This window comes from Phalacrocorax carbo, chromosome 6, assembly GCF_963921805.1.
Source record: "Phalacrocorax carbo chromosome 6, bPhaCar2.1, whole genome shotgun sequence".
NCBI lineage: Eukaryota > Metazoa > Chordata > Aves > Suliformes > Phalacrocoracidae > Phalacrocorax > Phalacrocorax carbo.
The window spans coordinates 37,822,357-37,838,707 of NC_087518.1; the positions used below are offsets into that span (position 1 = coordinate 37,822,357).

Below are 16,351 nucleotides of genomic sequence, written 5' to 3' on the forward strand. Positions count from 1 at the left end.
GTGCTCTCTGCAGTTATACCTGAGTTTTGGGCTGAGAGCAAAAATACAGAAGACCGCTGGAGAAAGAAAAGTAAAGAAAACCATGCAGAATTTGCATAAGTGATTCAAGGAACAAAAGAAAGGACAAGGTATTTTCTTCTGATGTATTAGTATTAGTTTAGCAAACATTAAAAGGAAATTAAAATCTCCATGTTCTCAAATGTAAAATCCTCCTATTCTGTATGAAAAGAAACAAAGAAAGGAATTTTGCAGCAAAGAAAAGGGAACTTATTGATAAATACCTACAAGCAAGCTGTTAAAATGTTACACAGTTGCGCCATTTATTAAGCCTAAAATAATTTATTCACAAAAGAAAAGACACAGGTTCTTGGAGAGAATGCTCAAGAACTTCTATGATGCAATTCATTTCTTAACCCCTTCAAAATAAAATGTAAGCCATAACAAGCAGTAATGAAATTATGTGCTTGCTTTCAATAAAAGATTGTATATAAAACTCAAAAGTTTAAGTCATGGTCAAAACATTAAACCATTGTGCCTTTTTTGGCTTGACTTTCCGTTTAAATTTAATGGGAGTTACCCATAGATCTTTTAAACACCATTCACTTTTGATAGTTCAAATGAGTAGACTACAGCTATTTATAGCATCTGCATAAAAGATAAAGTATGGTGAGATTATATATGAGGCAAACAGTATGAACCAAATCTAGATCTCTATGATCGCTGCAGCACAGCGAATAACACAACATCAAATCCATGTTCTCATTTCATTAACTTTTCAATTAATTCACTAATTAACACAGGTGAGGTGGAGCACATTTATGGCTAGACAAAAACTAAAATGCTTGTCATTTCCTAAATGTCCACTGGAAAAAAAAGCCGTATGAAAAGGAGCTACAGAAGTGTTTTTCTCAACGCTTTATCAGCCTAAATTTCAAAACAAAAAATAAAACTGAGACAGCAGATGACGACTGAACAGTTTTCTTTAAAAAAACAGAAGTGGTAAAATATGTCTACACTATAGAAAATGCCTGAACTGAGTAGTAACTGGTACATACACTGCACAGCCACTAAGCTGTTCCCACAAAGAGCTTGCCAGCAGTCACCTGCTTTCTTGAACAAGCTTCCAGTACTTCTGTCCTTTTCCCCACAATAGCTCTACCCCTCCTCCTTGTCCATGCTCTTTTATACTCTCCTGATGTCTCACTGCCTTTCGTTCTCCCACAAATCCCCTAAAACTCAGCTCCCCGCTACACAAGGAGCTGCAAGTGCGGTGGCTGATTTTAAAGATATGATGGTACTACCTAAGCAGTCAGCAGGCCAGACCAAACACATCGATTTTGTTCCCCTCATCAGTCTACCTCAGCTTCCAAGGGCCTCTCCTTCCTCTGTCCAACTGCCAATGTTTATGAAATCCATAGAAATTTTGCACCTTTGAGATCACTGCTTTACAGTCAAGTATGAGGCCAAGAGTCAAAAAGCATGTCTGGGAGTGGGGCACAGGAGAGCATTAACAGACAAACATGTCATAACTTTTTTCCTTTTCTTTTTTTTCCTTGTTTTTTTTCTCCCCTTTGGTTATTCAGTTATTCATACATACCTAGCTATACTATAAATTCATGTCTTCCCACAGTTTACTGATTAAGCTTGTCCATCTCATACAAGCATCTAAGTGTCTTCTCAGTGGCTCAACAGCAATAGTTAATGCAAGATGAGTTACTTGAAAATAATTATTTGCTGCCACTGATTATCTTCTTGCCACTGGATGGCAGCAACAGAACCTCACCTTTTTCTGATATCCTCAAATTTTATTTCCATTATTCACCTTCATTACCAATTTTGAACAGAATTCTGTACATATCTTAAGCACATTAAAGACATTAATGCGTTAAAGCCAACACTGACAACTGTATTAGGTAAGTCATTAAAACTGCTTAAAGGACAGTGAGCTTAACCAGTTCAAAACCCAAACAACTTAATTAAATTCAACTATAAAAGACTAAATCAACCTAGTTTACTTCAGGGAAGTTGTGCTTATGAAGATCTTTATTTTGCCAACGTGCTTCTCATCTTTTCAGTCTCCATCTACAACTGATGCCAATGTTGTTTTGAAGCGGGCTCAGCCTGCATACTGCCTGGGTGTATCTTTCATTAATTATGCAAATCAACCTTCAAATTCAATCTTTGCTGATTTGGACAATATGAGTTTTCCAAACTGAGTGAGTAGAACTGATTAATTTAATTACCATTAATCATTTTGACAAGCCTAAATATTTTAATTAATAACAATGTTTTATATGAACAATTTAAATGACTGGCGGCATTACATGGAAGCCACACCATAAAGATAAGGGCTAATTAATTATAAATTATGGTCCTGATTCTTCTCTGAGAAAAGCCAATTGCATATTAGTTACTTCAAAGAAATTAAGACTTCAACTGCATAGAACTCAAACAACATGTTTTCAGTACTGCTCGTTGAGTTTTTATACCCCGGTGCACCGTAATGTTTTTTTTATGATGCTTGCCATTTGAAGGAAACTATGTTCTATCCTTATATTAACACAGATGGTGTTTACAATCATAATGGACAAAACTGGGAGCTGGAACATAGCTCTACCTTGAAAGAGATATCCCTAAAATTCTGTAAAGGTTGCATTTTGCTGTGATAATTTCCTACCAGTGATTTCATTCTTACTTGAACATAAAGGATGTGCTCTTCTCATCTGCAGGTACAAGTTTAGGGAGTAAAATACTCCTCCTTTTCTTTAAATCTTTCTTTGCAATTATGCTAAATTTCAATTTCTGTGAAATATTTTTAAATAAGCGATAACTGTAACACATACCTTTCAACATCAAAAGGAAAGCAGAACTTTGGAACGCTGTTCAGCACTTCCTGCAAATACAAGAAAAAGTTAGGATTTTGAAAAGGCTTTTATCTGTATTTTCTAGCAACTGCCCTACAGCTTTCTTCTAAAAAACTATTGAAAAATACTCATAACAATAAATGCAAGGAATATATGATTGCAAAATAATACAGCACACGTTCCTGGACTGAAATAATTGATTATTAAAAAGGAATTAAGTTTGTGCTTTGGCAGATTGCAAAGACAATACCATAGAAGCCCCAGGAGGGAAAGGCCTGGCCTGAAGGGTATTAACACCCTTCACATCCCCGCTGGGATTCCCTTCAACAAGGCCATATGGATTTTACAAGAAGCACCACACCATATGGGTAAGCCACGTCTGCTGCTACTTGTACCACAGACTAGCCACAGGGACTTCTGACAGATCCTGGCTCAAAAATACAAATGTTGTTTCAATTAAAATGCAGGCAGAGAAAAGGGAATGAAGTTGGCAGCAGAATGAATTACAGAGAGGTATAACAACTCTATACATGTTCCATAGTCAAATGCTGAAAATGATGGAAATCGTCTGCTGGTCCAAAGGAGAAATTTATATGATTAACCCTTCAGGTTTCACAAGCAAGCCTTGCTATTAATAAAGGGAAGTGGGGGGAAATCCACGGGATCTACATTTGTACCATAATATGAAAGGATAATGTCAATCTTTCTTGAAGAATTTTATTTAAGAAGCCGTTTAGTGGCAAATAAAATGTGTTAATTAAAATATAAAAATGCTCTCAAACTAGTCAACATTTTTCTTAAAAATATATACACATAAAAAAAAACCCACAAAACCAAAACCACAACAGATCAGTTAGCAGCAAATATTAAACAATGACCTTACAAGATTCCCAGAAAAACAGGTTTTATTTCCTTGCTCCCAATTGGGAAAACAAACCCTCTGTGAAATGCTAAGAAGAGACAGTCGACGTCAAAACAGTTGGTCAGCAAAGCTACAGAATTCCCTTTCTGTAGCAGACTAACAGTAACAGATATAGTGCTGTATATGTGAGCTATCCCACAAGGTGTGTATTTTCAGAAAAATGTATATTGATTGCAAATTTCCAGAGCTGCACATGGGGGCTTAAGAACTTGATCGAAGACGTTGGCACCCTCCAGCTTGAACTCACTGTTTACTACATGTTGAACAGTCAACTCCCATTAGGAGAAATTACGTATTTGAATTCCTACACACCACAATGACTATTTACTTCAAACATTTGCCTGGCTCAGTGGATAAGGTAAATCATGAAGAAGCCTTGCAAGTTAACCAGCAACAGACAAACAGTTCAGGAAAAAGATGCCTCTGAATACAACATGCATGTGTTAGCTGCAACATTTTAAAAGGTATATGATGTGCCCTGGTAAATCATCATGCAGTACAAAAAGCAAAGTCAATTTTTCTAGAATTTCTAAGTCACACAAGAGAGTTCAAGAAATCTTTGGAACTTTTACTTTGTCAGCGCAGATAACAGAGGATACGAAAGCCACATACTGTGTTTTGAGAAAGGTTATTAACGTAATTATGAACAATAGCAATACATATAATATTCACTGCTCAAGCACCATCCTCCTGACTGCTGTGAGTGGTCACTGTGGAAACGCAAGGAGCAAAATACAAACAGAGCAGGTAAATATTTTAATTTCTGTAGGCAGGAAACAAGCATACATGATGCTGGTGGTAGCCGTAATTAACAAAAGAAAGCAAACAGAACAGGCCAATCAAAACTTTTTACTCAGAAGTTTCCTAAACATTTCCAAATAGCTTCTTTACTTCAGTCTCATAAAGCTTGTTTTTCCCATCCCAAAGAAACAGTATTTTATACTGTATTTAAATCTTCATTCCAAGTCTGCACCTATTCCCACACTATAGGAAGTCATTTTCTCCTTACTACCAAGGATTTTAATTGCTGCCTGGTGAGCTTAGCACTGACTCAGAATTGGGTATGGAAATGTATTCATTTATGTTCCCCATTGTATTCGCTCAGAATAAATTATCACACAAGAAGAAGAAAACAAAAACAGAAAAACCAGAGGTATTAGCTCAATATTTTGACTAAACAACCTGGAAATTACGGGTATGTTTTGTAGCGTTTTCCAGGCTGAGCTGCAGGACAGCGTTTCCCCCAGCTCTGCTCCGTCCCTCCCCCAGCCAGCACACGTGCAACCAACTTCTGCAGAGCAGCCTCAGCTCGCTTCCCAACTGGCAGGAACATCCCTCAGGGGACAAGTCTTTAAACCTCCGCACTCTTTAAAATTCAACCAGCCAGCAGGTCTATAGACTGGTGTATAAACAGTATAGACACAAAAAAAAAAAAAAACCACACCCCACACCCTCTCTCAGCTTATGTCAGTGACAAAGCAGCTCAGCAGTTGACTGCTTCTCCCCTGACAGCGTAAGCCAGGTTTACACGGATCAATAGATGGAAGTCCTACCTAGCTTCCAGGGCTCAGTTTTCTCCCTTAATTACAGGTGCTATTCAGATTTTTAAAATGGAAGAAAACAAGAAGTCCCCAAGATGCTCCTAGACAAATTTAAAATGCATATGACATTTATTACACATTCACATACGCAGTCGCTATTCGTGTACAATTACAGTTGATACTTTCAGTAACCTCTCTATTGAATAAAATTTGAGCTCTGCCTCCTAATGAGTCATAATTTTCAAGGATCCATAACTCAGCCAGGACTTCCTCTTGAGTCAACATACACACTTTCAAAAAAAAAAAAAATTTATTGTCTTTTATTTTCATAGCTTCACAAAACTATGCTTATTTCCGAAGACAAAAGGTTGTACAAGTCTTCAGAAAGCAAAATATCCTTGATTCACGTATCCCATTATTCTTTCCTCCTCTGGTTCTCAGAGTATTAATGCTTTCAGAATGGTCACTGCGTCATAAAGAAAAGAAATTGTACACCCGTGAAAAGGATAATGATGATGTAAAAAACAAACCCAAGTAAAAGATTATCTATTTGCTTTCAAACACCAAATAAATGTCTACAGTTGCATACACAATTGAGTTTAATTGCTAAGTCAAAGGATAACTATCTCACTCCTTATACAAGCTCCAAGACAAAGAAGAAAATCATAAAATTAATATCATGTGAACTACAGCATGCTGCTTTCCTCACAAAAAGCTTAAACAAAAAATGGAAATGGCATTTAAGAAAATATTTCCTTTATGCCTATAGCACAGCAGCAGAAACTTGTACTCTCATAGGCTCATGGTCCAGTGGTTCTATTAATTCACTTTCATCAATTGCACTACACAACTCCAGCCTGGCCTGCTCATGCTCACTGGCTCTGCATTGAGATGAGATTACAGAAGCCTAAAAAGTAAGAATTATTTAGTGTCCCTTGCTTATTTTGATACCCATACAGCTTATTCTGTGTAACATCATTTTATAAAGCCATGTAAAAGGTGGTAGAAGACGCTTCTGAACTCATACATGACAGCTTTCTGGAGAAAAGCTCCTGATAACTCACCACCTAGCGCTTAAGTGAAATTATTGGTTAGTCATTTTGGTTAGATTCAAGACACCACATTCCTTACTAGCTAGAAAAGCTAGGATTTCTCTTTGTTTCTTTTTTTTTGGTTTGTTTATTTTGGTTTTTGTCTCAGTGTACACAGTAGAGCACATTGATTTGGGAGGATACTTGTTTCTTCTTCCACTTGAACAAGACACAACAGGATGTCGCTACAGCTGGAAGAAGGTACAGGAGCTGCTTCTACAGAAAAAAATGCACCAGATTTGATATATATTACAGAATCAGCTTATAGAGATGTATCTCTACACAGTATGAGTGGTTTTTTTCACTTTAACTTACATGTTTGAATCGGTTACCTTTTTCTATGTGGATGAAGACTAATGACTTGATGAACTGACAGAAATTAAGGTCATCACTTAATATTATATGACTGGAATAATTACTGAAGCTTAACCTGATTAATTTCTGAGGTTAGAAGGATATGGAAACTATTCACCCCAGCATCTTTTTTCTTATAACATATTCTGCAGTTTGCATTTAAGTGGGGAAGGAAAAGAACCTTATTTTTCCCAAGTGCATCCCTGTGAAAGGATTGAAAAATCTTCCCCGATCGGAATATTTCACAGTATACAGAATGCTGAACCACATCATAAATAGCAGTTCAGTCACTGTTTTTTAAAAGACAGTCCTGTTACCTTCCAACTATTTCTGTGTTTATCTGCAGCATTAGGCTGCTCCTCAAGCAAGCAGGTGGGTTCTCCCCTAGGTCGATTCTACACATGGAAAGGGAACAGCCTTACACAGAGAGAGTCACACCGTGTCCATTCTAGAGACACATCAGGATACCCAGGGAAGAAATAACCCAAATGAAATAGATAGTAACCAAGATAACTGGAATTACTTAATTACATAATCCAGACCAGGTTACCAAAATCACTCTTATAAACTAGTCCTAAATAAGTGTCTATCATCACCTCTTTATTCTGTTTTGAGGCAGAAATCAGCCAAAGAAATACAATTATAGGAGCATGAATAAATGGTCACCCACTTAGTTACAAAATGCATTTGCACTTCCTCCCCCAGCTGTTCTTACTTCAACTGTTTTCTCAGTAACATTTTTCTAGCTTTTGTCTTTCTCTCATTTCTCTACCCTTTTTTGTGAAGTCATTTTCCCTCACCCCTTTTCACTGAAAGGGGAAATCCTCCTTTTTGTCAGTCTTTTATCTTTTTCATATCTTCTTTACTAAAGTCTTCCTTTCTCCCCGCATCTTGTTGACAAAAGCTACTTGCTATTCTATTTTAGTATTACATCTAATTTTCCTTCAAAAGCCTTATTTTCTTCCTGCAAGAACTTCCTCTCCCTACTAACATCTCTTTAAATGTGTTCTCTTGAGACACCTGACTGCAGGTCTCTCTTTTGGGTCTTCTTACCAGTTTTCCCTCCTCAAATCTCCATCTCCAACTCCTAAGTCCTCTCTTCTTCACTCTTAGCCCATCTTGCTCTCTCATATTTCCTCAAAGGGGGCACTATTTCACCATTCCTTACCATAGTTTTCAGTCACCCTTTGCCAGTCCGAACATACAGAGATCTACTTGAGATTTAAGACTGTCATGACAGGTGTTTCTGACTCGAACCAAGTACTTCAGTGGGACTATTTAAATGCTTGAAGTTAAGCACAGATTTAGGTTCATTCTTAAATCAAAGCCAGGCTGCTTAGCATCTTGCAGCGTTGAGCCCTTCATCATTACAGCTCAATGAAGGTGAAATTCTAACGCTGCCACATAAAACAGCCAATGAAAATGCAAGCTCTGCCCTCACCACTGACTCTTCCTTTTCCTAGCTCTGAAGCAACGCACACCCACAGCAGGGACCCATGCGAAGTCAGCAACAGTAGTTATATTTCAAAGACTTAACACTTACGTCTGCTAAAAATCTCATCAGAAAATTGTAGCTGCAATAAAGGCAGGCCCAAATGGCTTGAATAATAACAAATTTTAATCTTAGATTACATTCACAGAAATCCAAAGGTCTAAAAGTATGGAAGTCATTATCAGGCCTCCTTAATTATTTTTAACCTCTGTGTGCCATCATCCCATGACTACCTACTAGTCTGTAGTCTACCTACTAGTTCTGTAGGGTTAAAAAAAAAAATCAGCTGCTTTCTGAACACTTAAAGCAAAGAAGAATACAGAAAATAAATGCAAATTGTTTAGGGTGGAGATAAATAAATAAATTAAAATGTACCTTAAAGTTACAGAACTCATTGTTGCAAGGGTGAACCACTAAATCACATGGCTTTTTGTTTTTCACTTTTTTTAAAAAAAAAACTTTTTTTTAAAAGTCAGAAATCTCCAGTTTTAAATACTTCAGCTATCATTTCCATATTTGTCAAATAAGGTGTACATATAATTTAGAATTTTCAGGAACTCAAGGCTACATATGATGAAGAGACTGGAAAGCAGAAGTGTCCAACTACAACTATGTGATATGAACAAGCTCTCTGCAACACAAGCAACACCCATCTCCAACCTTTACGAATCATTTGAAGCAGAAAACTTTTCCAGACTTAGCAATGAGTCCCATTTTGTACACTGGAAGGAATCACAATCAGTAGTTAACTTTCTGCAGTTTTGCCTTCAGATATTTTAAATTTTCTTCTAGGTCTAAAGGCAAATTATGAAGAATTCTCTAAAATTGCTTCAGAGAAATATTAATATTTAACTAGCAATTACCAATTGGCTTGCTAGTCATGTTTATGGGGCAGTCCCACAAAAGTCACATGCACATAGCACCATTTCATCTGCAGCATAATACCACAGGATGAATGCAGACGTAAAATGGTGGGAGTAACACAACTACGTGACACGGGTTTCAGCGCTGTGTGGGTGGCAGAACACAGACCTGTAGATGTACCCTCTAAGACCTACTTGTTGCAATACTTCCATTCCCAGAAGATAAAAAAAGAAAATTTGTGCAATCACAGCTCCCTCAAAACGGACGTGCTCTTTTCATCTTACAATTCTCAGAGTAAGTTGTGGATAGTGCTGTTTTCTGACACCTAATTCTACACCGATACAGCTGACGCATGAGAGTTCATACATCCCTGACAAACGTACAGAGGGGAAGGTGATTCTGGACCATGTAGCAGAAGTTGTCACTAACTGATTCAAGAAAGACCAAAACTCCACTAAGCTGAGCTATGTATACAATCCTACAATCATAGACTGTTTTAGCCCACAGAGTACAAATTCCACTCCACTGCTGAGACCAATTTTTGATCCTCGTTTAGTTGGCTTACATGTAAACTACAACTGGAGAGACCCTACAGCCTATGACTGACATTCAGAAGAATCAGGTGGCTCGTAACGCTTGAACAGTAAGCCTTTTAGAAGAAGACCCACTCTCTAAAAAGTGTCATGTTTTCATCTTTCTAAAGCTTATTCAGAGAAATATTTGTTGTCTAAAATGAATGAGGAGCTGAATACCTGTAAATGAGGAGGAGATTGCTTGCAGAATTCCAATCAGAGTTAACTTCTCTTGTTGCCATTCCCTACCTTTTCTCCACTTGGCCACCTCTCAGTTACATGCCTCGGGAGGATGGAAGGAAGAAAAGGTTGGTTCACCTACCTGCTCCAGCCACACAAGCAGATGCAGATTCTTGGTAGCTTAGTCTAGCTGCTCTGTGCTCTACCGAGCAATAAGGGCACAGTTAAATCATGAAAACATACAAGGCAGCAGGACAGACAAACCCTAGACAACAAGGTAGCAAGATGTTGAGACCTTAGAGAAGCAAAACCACGTGAACAAGTAGCTATCATAGAGGTGGCAGGGGAGGCCCAAAGGTCAGCTCTATCTGCTACTGAACTTACAGATGGTTGTTGCAACATCACTTAGAACTAACAGAATGTTAAATACAGACAACTAATTAATGAAAATTAATGGCTGAAACAGTGACACGACCAAGCGACACTTCAACGGCAGGCACACTACGGGATGCTCTTGCCCTGTACAGCAGACTACAGCTGGTGTCCCAGGCAGTATGCTAAGACTTTACTGCTTTTAGAGCATCTTTCAAAGGCACTTTAGAAGGAGAAAAGAACAAATATATTCATTAACCCTGGGTACTTTAAGAAGCATTGTTAATCTCACTATCCTGCAAGACTTCCTAAACAAGGCTTCCTAAAATGCCACAGGGTAAGTTTACAAATTCAGAGATTTTTATCAAGTTATAAAAATTTGGAGTCTCTATTTGTCTAATTGTTCCTGAATCTCATCATGTAACCAGTTAAAAATAAAGCATATTTCAGCAACAGTTGTGTCCCGTGTAATATACAGGGACCCAAAGTTCACCTTAAAATAATAAACTCTGTTACAAATAGCAGAACAGTTAAAACAACATGAAGTTCAACACAGATTAATTTACCTGCTTTAAAAAAAAAAAAAAAAAAACAACACACACACACAAAAAAACCACAACCAACCTCAACCTTCCTGGAACTAATAATAAAAAACACCAAAATTGACAATGCTCTTCTTCCTAAAGAAAGTTCCCATTAGAATAAGTCTAGATTGAAATGTCACCATCTACCCCTATTACTGGCAAGGCAAACAAAACCAAGACAAATAATACTTTGCCAAGCAGCTCTAGCAAGCATATAATTTTTGTATCTCATGCAGCAATAAATAGTTTCCCCTTACTTCCCTGACTCATGTCAGGAAGACCTTTATTCCCTAAGCAATATCAGAGAGCTAGGAAAAACAGGGAATACAATCTTCTGTCCCCACTCTTGAGATTACTATGTGGGCAATATTTAACTTTTAAGGTAGTATTTATAAACTTTAAGTTCATTACATGTTGTACGTAAAGACACCAGGTTATGACACACAACTTCCCATCATGATGCAGTAGAGAAAAAGTGACTTTTAATTAATACACACTTCCAATGACAGCATCTCTAACATTACCTGGAAAATAAACAGAGAAATTGTCTTAAACTGGAGACAAGTTAGACAACACTTTCAAAATCCAAATATGTAAGTCTTTGAAGGCCAGGCTAAAATCCACATACCATCCCACACAGCTAAGAGGGCAGCAATATTTGTTTCACTTAAGACGTCTTAAGATTTCCCACTGCTTACACCACCACTTAGGATGCATCTTTGGCAGCAACGTTGAGAACCTCCTGCACATGCTGTTCAAATGAGGTTTCTCCAGTGGTGAAAAAAAAAAGTACATATTAAAATTGCTTCTTATTTATTTTATGTGTTAGTTTTTTTCATTCCACCCTGGAATACTCTGATAACTCAGGATAGGAATGAGCCTATTTGCATTATACCCAACTCTACCAACTCAATATATTGATTTAAAGTGAAGATTGCAGTCTCAGAAATGTCTGCAAAACAGTATCAAGGAATATCACAAGAAGAGCACAGTTGACACACAGGTCAAAAGGCTCCTATCTGCAAGATTTTCTTCTTGATCATCAAGGAAATGCTTTTCCTTTTAAAAATTTAACTATAAAAGTATACTACAAACAATAAATAGCTGCATTTCCATAAAATTAAAATATACTGGAAAAAGTCATAAGATTTCAAGCATGACAAACTGCTCCTGATGACACTTGATACCCTTCAGACTAATTTCAACTCCAAGCATATTTTGTTCCAAATATATTCCAAATATTTTCTTCCCTGCATAAAAATTCTATCATTTCAGTGGAAACATCAAACTACACACAATACTGATTATAAGAGAAACAAACAAAAAAAAAGGAGCTACAATTTTGATGGAAGTAGCCAAGGCAGAAAACCACAATGTGCAGCAACCAGGAAACCAGAAGGAAAGGCCAGAAGCAAGGAAAGGAGAAGACCCTTTTTGAGGCAGGAGAAACCAGCTGAATGGATTTACTTTATAAAATTAGATAATGGTTTCTATCCACACACAGCACTAATTTGTCTTTTCAATACAGGTGATCAAAGGTTACCAGACTTCTGCACGCACAACCAGCAAATATTTTTGACAACTCCTGAAGTTCTTTCAAGTCTCCTCTTACCATCATCAGTAAAAAGTCTGGATTCTTCCATAAAACACGTTTTTGCAGGCTGACAGGTAAAAACCAAACAAACAAAAAACTCTACCTTGTAAAGTGGTATTTCGAACACTTTCTGACTCCCTCAGTTTTTTTAATCATTATGCTTTCACCCAGGCATATTTCAGAAGCAGAAGCAAGCAAGCAAACATTATGACTACAACAGAAACTGGGAACAGCAGCCTGAGCACAACACATGAAACTGCTCCTTTTTCTGAACTAAACCCTAAGTATAAAAAAAGTACTGCTTTAGTTACCTAAAAGACAAGTCCTGAAACAGACAGTGCCTGTAAATAGTAGGATGTCATTCCTTGCCTAGAAATCTTCTACTGAACAATTGGCCTGCCCAGTAAATACCCATTACTGATATACACAGAAAGGTCAGTACCAGATCTGCAGGTTGCTTATATGCAACAATTGGCCCGCTCAGGCTGGGGAGTAAAACTGTGTCTTATAATGCCAGGTGATGCTCTTCCAGAATCAGAACTTTCCACTGATTTTTTTCATAATATGACCATCAGAACATGGCATGATGAAGTCCTGATTTTGCTGCAACTCGAACTTAAAAGCAGTTAATAAATGAAGTATCACATAAGTTAATGAACAATTTGGGTGCCACGCCCAGAGAAAACATCTGTAGTAGAGAGTAACTAATGCAGACAAATAAGAAAAGCTAAACCCTTGGCTGGGCTCATCCACCTCTAAACATGCAGTCCTACAGGGAAGCATGCTGGCTTGCACAGCTGTGTCAGTCGTAGGGGAAGTCAGAGAACCACATTACATTGTAAAGGGTAGTGAAACCAATTACATGTGTTGGCTGAGTTTCTTGAGCTAGAGGAATCTGTAGCCAAAAGAAAAGGAACTGAGAGAGGAAATCAGCTTCTAAGGAACCTGCTAGGATTATCATTTCATAATTACAATGATTTGTGATATTTTTATAAAGGAAACAGTTATTTCTTGTTTCACAGGCAGCATAGGTCAAATTCTAAGCCTTACCATAACATAACTCAACAAGAATCACTTATAGTAATAGTTTTTCAGTACTAAATTCAGGTACTATCAACAGTGTTGAAAAAATGAAGGAGATTAAACTCCAAGACCAAAGAGGGACAGGGAAGAAGCAAACAAGCATAATTTTAAAGCTCTAACATAGCCCTTGTGTTACCAGATGCAGAGAGATGACTATCACAAAAAATAAAATGCAAAGGACATACAATTAGATGTATTTTTCCCAAGAAGAGGCAAAGTGAATGTACATTGTGTATGTGGCTGAGCCCGTCCAGACCTTCTGGCTCCCTGCTATGGCATCATTGCTAGAGATTACTCTGCAACAATTTCAGGCTGGTGTTTTCTGCATGTAAGCATCCATCAGCCACTTCAGCACAGTCAATCAGCTCATCTTAGACCTCTTGATATAGTATAAGCCAACTTTGAACAGCTAAGAGGAGAGGGAGGCAGCTTCCACCATGAAGCCAGGCAGCACAAGCAGCTACAGCCAGGAAGGTTTTCAGCTGCTTCACTCTGATCCAAAAGAATGAAACTGCCCACACTCAGGGAAGACACAAATCTAACCCAAGTATTCACCATACTTACTGAAAATTAATTTTAAAAACCCTGTTCGTACAGCAGGATCTCTCTACAAATTGAAAGAGGTCTTCCCCCTTCCCGACTGCAGTCTAAAATTCAAGAACTGACACAGAGTCCACACTGGCCTCAATAGTGGTCATTAGTACCTATTAGTGGTTCTCTAACAGTGGTCGTTAGTACCTAGTGAAGGACCAAAGGCAGAGATAAGCATGCACTGTAACCTCAGAGACAGGTTATTTCTCAGATGTGAATCTATTGTTACTGATTGCACTTTTATTAATGATTGCAGACAGAAACTGACTCACGCAAAAACCATCAACGACACCTCTGCTTAAGGAAAAAGCAAAGGGAGTCTACCAGCCAAACAGTTCACAATTCCTTGAAAACTTAATCAAAAGTAATGAATACCAGAAATAATTGTATTATAATGGATTAATGTATTTCCCTTCCTGATCACCTGCCTGGAGGTGCTTCGCCTTCACTTATTCCTCATCCAACATCATAAAATATGTAGTCTGGGCCTCTCAAGCTGCAGCCTGCTAGCCACCCTTGCCTTCCTACTGCTGCTGGCAAAGTCCTCTGCTGCTCCAGTTCCCAATCTCAGTCCCATCAAGTCTCATTCTTTGGCACCAGAGTGCCCTGGTTCCTTGATTTCATCATATTTGGTTTCCGACATTTGATCCAAGATCTTTTCCTAACTTAAGTAACATGTAAAAGAAAGTTATTTAACAAAATATAAACACATTATTTGAAGTGACATTTCAAATACTGGTAGCAGTAACAGTGAACCAATGTGCCCCAAATGATCTCCCAGTTCTGCAGAAAACTATCATCAAGAAAGGCAGAGCAAGACCCAAGAACCAAACACACAGTTCAGGAATACGACATCCAGTACCAAACATAAAGAGAGACTGAGCTAGTTAGGATATTCCTCAAAAAGCAGCAATAAGCTTGAGACACAAGAGGAACACAGAAGCAACACATTGAAGACTGAAATGGATGGAGGGTACTATGCAAGTAGATGAGAAAGTATAAGGTAGCACGAAATAAGCGTTTAGGTGACATGAGACTGGAATATTCTGAGGGCAGATGAGGTCAATCAACAACGACATCACACACGACAGTTTGGCAGTCTTTCCAGAAGACATTCCAAATTATTGTCACCACTGTTTCAGCCATCAGTTAATTTTTTTCTTCTCTGGTTTGGAACGTTGCTGAAGGCTGTAGGAATAAGCCAAATCACTGACTTTTTTTTGATAGGCCAAAACAGAATATCTGAAGGGCAGTCAAATATTAATACTGTACTTATTTGAGCAAACAGAGAAACGAACATTTCTACAAAATGTAGTCCCCCAATATTACAGCTGTACAATAAAAAAATGGCTAACATATGCATACAGTCTATTAAAATGCACATAATTTATTTGACTCAAAATGAAAACATATCTAACAAGTAATTCCATTCATCTGGCCCTTTTTCACCCAGCCTTAAGATATACAAATGCATGCCTTTTCACCAGAACACAGCAGCTGGGAATGAAAAGGAAAGCATTCAAATGATCATTTTCACATCATATTCCATCGCCTTTTCACCAGCTTCTCCCCAGTCTTTCTTTGAGTCCCATTCTATTACAAGAGAGCTGCTTTTTAGATCAATTCATATTTCCATAATCCACACTGCTGTTTCTCCCTCTCCTCCCCAGGGTGGACTAACCCCTGCATCCAGAACTATGGCTTACAACTGTCATTAAGACCTATAACAATAACAAGATAACAAAAGAGCTGGTAGAGATGAGGCTAGCCAGTACCATATGCTGATCAAGTTCAACATTTTTCTCTTAAAAGCTCTACGAAATAAAACTGCCACAACCCTGAAAAGAAGCATACTTGATGTTGCCACCTGTCCTCAAAATTTCAAGTAAGTTCCAAGTTTTCAGTATTGGGCTTTTATGATTTTAAAAATAAAAGACTCAAAATAAAGATTTAAAGATTTATTCTGTCTCTGTTGGGATGAATTTAAAAAAAAAAAAAATTGAGAAGGCATCTTGGAATATTTACATCTCAAATGATGTAAGAGTCTCAGTGATCCTGCATGTTCCCAGCATGTCTAGGTGCACTGTTATTTCACAGAATATTTATCAGGGCAGGACAGATCTTTTCAATTCACACGGTGCAGTAAGCAACTATAAATACACCCTCTGACTGTTTTTCTGTGGATCATCTATCAGCTGTGATTTGCATAGACAGAAAGCATTACTGCCTTACACACACAGTATTCTT

General features: G+C 37.8%; 1 protein-coding gene across 5 annotated transcripts in view; it reads right to left on the reverse strand.

Moving 5' to 3' along the window:
- The window catches only part of DENND1B (DENN domain containing 1B), a 169,366-nt gene that overhangs the window by 107,934 nt on the left and 45,081 nt on the right, over window positions 1-16,351 (reverse strand). For all 5 annotated transcript variants that reach the window (XM_064454763.1, XM_064454762.1, XM_064454764.1 and 2 more), the window contains exon 4: window positions 2,844-2,893. In XM_064454763.1, coding sequence (XP_064310833.1) covers window positions 2,844-2,893 — 50 coding nt within the window. The remainder of the gene's footprint in view (window positions 1-2,843; window positions 2,894-16,351) is intronic.